This window comes from Fulmarus glacialis, unplaced genomic scaffold, assembly GCF_000690835.1.
Source record: "Fulmarus glacialis isolate BGI_N327 unplaced genomic scaffold, ASM69083v1 scaffold50215, whole genome shotgun sequence".
Classification (NCBI taxonomy): domain Eukaryota; kingdom Metazoa; phylum Chordata; class Aves; order Procellariiformes; family Procellariidae; genus Fulmarus; species Fulmarus glacialis.
The window spans coordinates 1-9,332 of record NW_009214605.1 but is presented as its reverse complement, the minus strand read 5'-3'; the positions used below and the strand labels follow the sequence as shown (position 1 = coordinate 9,332).

Below are 9,332 nucleotides of genomic sequence, written 5' to 3'. Positions count from 1 at the left end.
CAGGAATGTTCACAGAAAAACACAGATAAGAGCTTTAGTCATTAAATCAGTGAAGAAATACTTGAAAACACTGTAATTGCAACTTCTCCAAAAATCTGAAAAGACACAAAAAATGCTCACTTCTGCTCGCTGTTCAAATACTTCAGGATGATCTGGTTCTAGACTAATCACCCTACTGAGCTCAAACAGAGCAAGTTCAGCATTTTTCATATCCTGAAAAGGAGAAAAATAAACAAGGTAAACAACTGTACATATTTAAAGTAATATTCTCTGAAGACTGAAGGACAACTAGATTGGCCAAGTTTCTGAAAGCGTATCAGTTTACATTAAAAGCCCTTCACACCTTTGCTAATAACATTAATATGCAGTATTCTATAAATAGCTGAAAAAAACCCCACCTATCTGCTATAAACAAGAAAAATAAACTTTGCTTGTACACATCATCTTTGTGCTGTACCTCTAATAATATATTAATATAACTCTGTGAACAACCATTAGGTTTACGGTACCTTTCTTGGCAGCAAAGCTGGCTCAAGCTCTCACGTGAACTCCAACACACATGAATACTCTCACCCACCAGTACTTTTGTCAGTACTGTCTGTAACTTAATCCAAGTAGTACTGGTGAATGGATTGATGCCATCAGCATATTGCCTATCTAAATTTTCATATTCTCCTCAATAAATTGTAGGATGGAAGCAGTTACTTAATTGGAAAAAAAAAAATCCAAACTGGTTATATAGCAAGTTCTGTATTAGATGTCATTGATCTTTTTTTCTTCTTTTTCAAGGCAAAGAAATTTTGCACGTGCTTACATCATCTTTGTGTCTTGGGAGTGTTGCTCACAGAAACTTTTATGAAGTGAAGCTGTCTCTACATCTAGCCAAACTCAGACAAACTCATGCTGGTGTTAAAAGCATGCAAATACGAGGGACTTGTAGCTCCTGACAGCACTGCTAAAGAATTAAATACTCTACAGAAAGGAAATTTTCAAGGAGTTATTCAACTATTCTTTCTTCTAGAATTCCAGCAAACATTCAATCACGATTCAACAGGCCACAAACTCAAACTAGAAGGACCATAGTCTACTTTCAAACTTATTTTTGCTCAGGAAATTGTTTGAGCAGTCAGCTGTAACTGTAAGTAATTTAACTTTGAATTTTTTTGAACAAATTCAAGGTGCTATACGTATCAAGAGGCATAGGCAATCAAGAAGCAATATAAAGCTTGCTGGATTGCAAGAGTTGACAATGTTTCAAAGCTGCAATAAAAGACTTTTTTGTTTCCAAATACAGACTAGATGTGGAGACAAATCAAGTGGGACTTCATAAACCTGCCTCTCAGAGGCAAGATACTGCCTGTTATCTTATTAGATAACTCTTTCAAGTGGCTGTGGCTCCCAGCCTTACTATCCACCACTCACAGTTGTGCTTGCTTTACTTCCACAGTCCCACAAAGCAAATGTACCCATGGCTTGAGCAGTATGATCCACTAGATCCCTCTACGTTACGGAGCACCTACCATGGGATGGATACATCATTACAGTAGGACAGCACAAAGACTTTGAGATGTACCTATCAAGTTCTAATAAGTCTAGCTCCTCCTGTTACAGGCCTTCTTATAGTTTGCATTCAAAAAATTCAGTCAGATATCAATTTAAATAATTATCTACTCACATGTAGTCCTTTTTTTCCATATGCTATCCCTCGTCCATAAATTGCACTAACCAGCTCTGGTTCTTCCTGTTAAGATTTAAAACGAATACAATAATCAGTTCTGTTGGTTTTTTTTTTTTTTTTTTTAAAGGTATCTTTCTTCAATATGTATTTAATCCTAGCTAATCTTAAGTAGTAAGCAATGACAATCACAGTTGTCAGGCAAAGAAATTGATTGTATTACAGCCCATACTTTCTTATGTTCACATCTTCCAATTCAATTTACTGGAATTGTTCTGGAGTATTTGTCTGGAAAATGAGCTAAACAGAGTGCAGTTATAGTGTCAATGACCACCTATCAGAAGCTATGTACACATCAGTATAGTCTGTTGTCCAAACTTCATTACCTGTAACCTTATTGGTAATTATATGACTTCTTTTGTCTAATGTCACTGAAGTGATAATAAAAAAATACAATTCAGCCATTCAAAGTTTGTTTTGTTTGTAATTTAAATTTAAGATTTAAAATTAGAAAGCAGGAAATTGTGACATTCTGATGAAATTTGTATTCAGGCAGCAACTAAAACTAGAGGTATTCTGCCAAAATAGTTCTGCAAAATTCAAACAAACCTTCCTTGGCTTTCCATGGCTTTAAGTCCATGGCTTTCCAACTCAGGCACTTAAGGGCATGCATCTTACATAGTGAATCTACTTCTTGTTCAATGTTATTTACTCCAGCCATGGTTTCCCATCCAAATTTGAAGAACTACAACTGCAAACCTGGTTTTCTTGGCACAACAATGCCTATGCAGTCAGTTTCCCTGAAAACCAGTCAGGAATCACGCCATCTTCACACCTGCAACCAAACAGCTGTGCTACAAAAGTTTGTAGCATAGGCCTGGTCTCATTTAACTGGGACAACTGCCAAGAAACAAATTCTTTCATTTACAAAACAACAGATACCTGGCACACCAATCCTTGCAGCTTGCCAGACGTGAGCTGATTCCAAGTGTACACTTGCCAACATCAACTTCAGGTAACTTCCCTACTTTTAATACAGCAGCTAAGCAAGGCTGTTTTGTTCTGTTAAATGCTTTAATACTCACTTTATATGTATTTAAAATTGCCTTGTGGAAGACAGAGTGAACAATCATAACCACTTTACAGCCTTTCAGGCATACAATAAGCGTGATATTCATTTCAAATGAGATGTGTGCCTTGCAAAGGTACTCTATGATATACACACTTCTCACAGTATCTTTCTACAGTTGTTGTATCTTGCTTATCTTCACTTATATTAAATTTCCTTCTTAATAAAGAGAAGGCAGGAAACATTATATAAGTCCAGTGGTTTTTGAAGCAGGATTTCTCATTAGGATTAAAAAAAAAAAAAAAAGGAAAAAAGTCATTCCTCACATTAAAAACAAATCGAAGACAGAGATCACTAAACACCTAAAACAAACACACAAAACCAACAAAAAATGTTCTGATCCTCTGATAAATTCCCTGGAATAATTCCATTAAATTGCCACAGTTTCACTCAATTTAAGTACAAGCCATATGACACTTGAGTTAAACGTACATGGTAATATTTGCAGTATTACTTTCAGCTTGCATTTGTGTACTACAACCAGTTTAGATCAAAAAGCAGGTCCATGCTTCTGGTAGTCCCAGGTTCTTAGCCATAAAAATACAGTATTTTGAAACCAGCTTTAGTTGAAGCTTTTAAACTGTTGGGGTTGGTTTTGTTTTAAAAGTGGCTCCCTTCTACTTCATAGAAGAAGATTTCTGACCAAGGTAAAGAATTCAGAAAAAAAAAAAGTTGAAGTATTAGTACATTTTACTTATATATTAAACTCACCAAATGCTTACCACTGAAGAAGAAGGATAAATCCAGCATACAAAATCATTTATCATCATGAAAGCAATGCAGTGCTTGCCACTAGCAATAAGTGATCTTCGTCAGGTTTTTTTCCCTGATGTTACCGGCAACATGCTAACTGTCACCCAAAAAAATCCACATCAAAATATCTCAGCCTACACATTAAGAGGGCAATTAAAGGAACTTCAATTTTGCACAGGTCAGGTTTCTGAAGATGCTTTTTTTTTTTTATCCAAGTGCCATAAAAAGTTTATTGCTACAGAGGAGAAAAATACTCACCAAATAACCACGATACTGAATCACCTGATTTTAAGAGTACACTTTTGTTTGGATGGGAAAAAATGAACAAATAATAGAATAATTACTCTCATAGAATAATTACTCTCATTTTAAAATCCTTAATTGAATCTTTGTTTTAGTAAAAGCCATATGGATAATGTAATGGATAATTTCATAAAGTGATTTTTAGGGGTCCAAACAGAAAACTTACCTGCAGCATTGTTGAAAAATGTCGTATGGCTTCATCATACAAGCCGTTGCCAATCAACACGTAAGCAATTGCTAACAAAAAATTACAAATGTAAATAAAAGAGAAAAAAACATCTGATTTTTTTTTCCAATACATTTTACAATTTGGTTGTATTTAATATACATGGCGCTGAAGATTTAAGTAGTCAAATGATTTCTGAACTGCCACTGAAATGACTTTCCTCAACCGTTACCTAGCATTCATTAATTATTCAGTTCATACTGTGCTCATCAGAATTGTTTTTAGGTTTTGTGGTTTGTTTGGGGTTTTTTCTCTCCTTTTTACAAGTTGTTCAGGAAAGGGTCCATGTTTGCTTCTAAAGTACTTAGGACCAGGAAAGGTACCATGATCCCATCAGCTGCTTTCTCAATTATACGTGAGCCTGGCTAACACTGGCTAATTTTTTTCGATAATTCCATTAGAGAACATCTGATTGTACTTGTTTGTACACATTTTGCTAAACTTTACTAGCTCACAATAAGTTTTTCCTTCGTTTGAATTATCTAGAAAAAACTCAACTAAAGTGATTCCATTATTTATAAAAATGAGATTGAAAAACTATAGAATCTTTACCCGTGTTAAAATTATGAAAAGCTTTAAAGTTCTTGCATATCTCCTCCCCCTGCTTTGGAGTAGAAGCCAAGTGTTTGAAAAAGAAACAGACCACTGTTTTAGAAACACATTCCTGTAACCTCCACAAGATATAAAAATACAGTCAAGTCACAGACTGGAAAGCTGTGGTTGTGCTTGCAAGACTGAAGTTCAGTTCTGACAGCTCAAGATTGTTTCATTTTGCATGTTTTAATCTCTCGCAGGTCTTAACTCTGGACTAAGCTCTGTCTACGCTGCTCACAAAAACCAAGTATCTTGCAGAGCAGAACTATGAAAGTTAAGGTCCAACTTTTCCCCAGGCAGTTTGCACGAACAGCTGATACGCATGAACTAAGAGCGGGAATTCACCTTTCCTCATGCTTCTAATGAGTTTTAGCAGTCATCCAAACAGAATGGAAGAGGCACCTATCGGCTTAATTATTTACTCAAACATGAGAAGAGACAAGTAAGTCAGTTAGAACAAAGGTATTTTTAATAGGACACAGACACTTATCTTTCACACAGGCAGAGCCACGTTGTTTTGGCAGTGTCGCTAACCACTGATCATTAAAGGAGGAGAAAAGTTAAATGAAAGAGAAATAAGAAATGTATTTAATCCAGAGCTTGCCTCATTCTTGGAGCATTTCTATTATGCAGAAGGAAGTATTTGTGTGCAATATAAACTTTCTCCTCAATACATAAAAAGCTTAAATTGGTACAGATACATAGCATTGCCAAAAAAGGAAAGAATATTGGCAGAGTAAAGGACAGGTTGAAGAGCTCTTGAATTTTCCTCATTTCATTCTCCTCCATGAGTACACAGTTCCTAGTATCATCTTCATGGTTCCAATTCCAGAACACAGAACAGTTGGCATGTAAAATAAAATCAACTCAACCATGCCAGTATTAAGGAAAGAAGTGGAGGAAGCAAGATAATGAAGACTCATTGTCTTGCTGATAATGAGTTTATTTTGTTTATCCAAGGCTCTTGGCAAAACGCAGGCAGTCGTAGACTATGTCTGTAAAACTCTGGCAAGTGATTGGTAGCTAGTAGCTGATACAGTATCAGCTTCTTTTTGAATTTTATCTCTTTGATTAATCTTTTAATCTTTAATTAAATACTACAAAAATACAAGTAAGTACTTTATTTTGAAAAAACTAAGGGTTAACAATGGTCCAGTAGCCCAAGTATTCGGGTACCAACATTGCTTCAGAATGCCCCATACATTTCACACTACTTCTCCTCAGAACAGTTAACAGTAACACACAAACACAAGAAGGACCCAGGCTCCTCACACCATGACATACTTGAAATAAAGTGGGTAGGCAGGTGCCAGCCTACAGGCTAAACATGAGGATAGGGACCTTCTGGCATAGTCTTCCAAGTCTACAGAGCAGATACTAAAAGCATGAAATATTTTCTGCTGGATGGAAGTTCGGTATTCCCTCCAGGATTCTATCAATATAGTTAGGTATGCTAGGAATACGAAAAAAGATTAAGCCCCCAAATTTTCCTGGATAAATCCGTGAAGGCAGAAATTATGTCAACAAAAAACGACTCAATTGTTTACTTTATGAGAAAAGTCTCCCTTTGCTCTTATATAAAAGACAGTCTGCTGCCTTCCTTGACATACATCCTCAACAATCTCTTTGCTGCCTCATAATACCTCTGCTTTCTATAGAGGATACCAGTTTGGAGAAGCAGTGTAACTTCCTCAAGTCCTTTGAGAAAAGTATTTCCTGTTGCTTTATTTGAAATGCCTCCATTTTCTGCCCTGAGTGTGCTTTAAAAAAACATCAAGTAGCAGCCTGTATAAGGACATAATTCAGAAAGCCTTCCTGCTGCCTATAAGTGTTGATGGCAAGAGTGTGTGGAGAGGGGAAGACAGATCCAAATCTATGCTTGATATAAAGCATATTCCATTGGTAAAATTTTCTGGATGTTTAAATACTTCTAGTCATCAATAATGACAGAAAAACGGAAGCAGGAAGTAGCTGAGACTGTTTAACAGGATTTAATCAAAACGGTTTTTGAACATCTGCTTAAGCAGACATGGTGAAGAATTCTAGTGAGCAAAGCAGAAAAGATTTTTAGGAAAAGAGATACATATTGTCTTTGTATGACCAGCGAAAACTCACTGTATTTTCAGGCTTCTTAGGATCACTTTAAAATTAATGCATCACTAAGGAATCATCAGTTTAGTTTCAAAACATTCAGTGCTAATAATTAGCACATAATTCACCTGCACAAACCTTATATAAGGCATCTTACCCAATTCTTCATTTGTGTTGTCATTATCAGTAGCAAATGGAAATCGTTTTTGCTCTGTAAGCAACTTCGCTTGACTCTGTAAAACATCATGTTTTTAAGTGTTCAGCAAACAACAGTAAAGAATTTAATAGAAAACCTGTGTCTTAAATCCTGAAGAGAATGCCTTAAATCAAAAAGTTAAGACTAATGTGATTGCTTTAAGGTAACTGAAAACAAATTCATTCCTAGTCTTCCACCGGGAGAAAAATTGCTCTTCAGTCAGGTGCTTCTGATATCCTCTCTAACATAAGGCTAACCAAACCTTTCAGACGAAAGGACATTGTCAGCATTTTACCTGTGGCTGATATTGCTATATTACATCTGCTTAACGTGAAGTTTTGGAAGTCTTTCTAAGACACATGCTACTTTATAGGACAGTTTATACTCTTTACCCTGTTATTTATTCCTTTGTTTCCTGCAAAGGGAAGGGTACTACAGAAGAGTAAAACACTGAAAATGAAACACTAAAAAGAATATCGCTCCAGCAGTAAAGGCAAGTTTAACTTAACAGAGCCATACTAAAGTAAAAAGGCTGTCCTTTTAACAATAACTTTCTATCCATTACAGATTTCCTCTATAATTGTCTTAACATTAGAAAAAAAATCATTTTTACTAAAGTACAATCTCTTCCTTGGTGGATTTACAAAAAAGGCCTACACTCCTTTGTCTGTGGACGAAAGATAAGATATAGCAAGATTCCACACTGGCTATTGGAAAATAAGCTACAACCAAAAGAATCTGGAATTACATTAATATCCCATGAATTACAGAGCTGCGTGTGACACTCAGCAAGAGAAGTACCACACAGTTTCTCCCACCTTCATCTACCTCGTCTGTTTTGTTATCATAGAATAACAGAATAGTGTTTGGTTCTTGGGGTGGGGGAGGAATGGGATTCATACTTCAACAAATTCTGAATCCAGTTATAGGTTATAGACATCCTGCAGCTCTACATGCAAAAATTGCAAGTCATTCTGCCTCCAAGAAAAGAGAGAAGAATTTTCATCACAGCACCAGTTCCCGATAGGTTGAATTGTTGCTCTCTTCAAAACAATTTTTTTTTTAAACAGGGAAATTTCTAACAAACTAATATATATTCCACTGCCTTAGAAAGAATTGCTAGTACCGCTAGATTAGACTAGACAGAAGATCTGACCAATATCTGATGAAGTAATGTCTAAGGAGAATATTCAAGTTAAATAATTGGCTTGGTGGATTTGCAGTAGAGTAGTTTAATTTCCAAATGCCACCTCTGGAGAAGTTGCTTCAAATTAGAATATTGTTTCCATGCTTCCCCATAGCCAATAATTCTACAATATTCACATGGGAATTATTTGAAGATTTTTGATGTCTGTGACTCTACTGGACTGAAGAAGTAACATCAAACCTGTGTTCTGATATAGACTGAAGATTATATTTGTTCAAGATCAATAAATTAACAGTAGCGTTGCAAGAAAACCCAAATTCCAAAATAATCCTCTTGAATTCTCTCTACCAAGAGATACTCTTTTTTATTAGAATATTCTCCACATACCATGCCTGTATTACATTTAGTGAAATATGGTCTGAAGCCTCTAAATCTATCATCTGTGCACAATGTTATTTCTGTAGCAATTGCAAGTTATCACTCTTATCCTTACACGCATTTTGTGGTAAACCTCCTCACGTAGTTAATCTGGATAAAAACTAACACACCTTTCCCTTTTTCAGCCATAGTCCCTGCACCCCTAAAAATAAATCCGGTGAAGGTTAGCCTTCAGTGGAAACATCAGCTTCAATTAGTTGAAACTGCTGGAGAGACTCGTGATGGAGTGCTACGAAATCATACTTTCATGAGCAACTTTAGTTCATTCACACTTAAGCCTTTTGGGAACCTATGTCTACTGATTAATAGATTCTATCTGTAGTTATTTGCCTGAACTTCATTCTAACTGGTTATGCAGCTAAAGTGATCTGCGACTTCAACAATCTATTAAAAATTGTTTTGTATATTATATTCTTGATAGCATACCAGAATTTTTTCTGTGTTGAGAGAAAGCACAGATTCACAAGATGAAGACCCTCCTATGTCACAATCCGATTCATGGAAGTGCAAAAACGATGAATCTGGGGGAAAAGAGAGAAAATACCTTTAGGAACTCAAAGAGTTACATGTATGTTCTATTATCACATTTTAAATTTCCTCATGTTCATCTGAACAGCTTCCCCATTGGGCACTCCACAGGGCAGAACTTTCATGAAGTGCTTTCTGCACACAGCACTACATCCACACAGCCAGGGAAGCAACAGTTGACATGACTGCTCTTATATAATTAGTTTTATCACTACTTCTGCTTATGCTTTTGGTTAAAAATACATGGGGGGG

General features: G+C 36.0%; 1 protein-coding gene across 1 annotated transcript in view; it reads right to left on the bottom strand.

The window, feature by feature from the left end:
• Positions 1–9,073, bottom strand: part of LOC104077380 (tetratricopeptide repeat protein 13-like) — a gene marked incomplete at its 5' end in the record, with an annotated part of 11,159 nt that extends 2,086 nt beyond the window's left edge. Inside the window, 5 exons of the mRNA XM_009578599.1 lie at positions 121–213; positions 1,676–1,741; positions 4,027–4,097; positions 6,929–7,004; positions 8,979–9,073. Coding sequence (XP_009576894.1) covers positions 121–213; positions 1,676–1,741; positions 4,027–4,097; positions 6,929–7,004; positions 8,979–9,073 — 401 coding nt within the window. The remainder of the gene's footprint in view (positions 1–120; positions 214–1,675; positions 1,742–4,026; positions 4,098–6,928; positions 7,005–8,978) is intronic.
• Between the last annotated feature and the right edge of the window lie 259 nt (positions 9,074–9,332).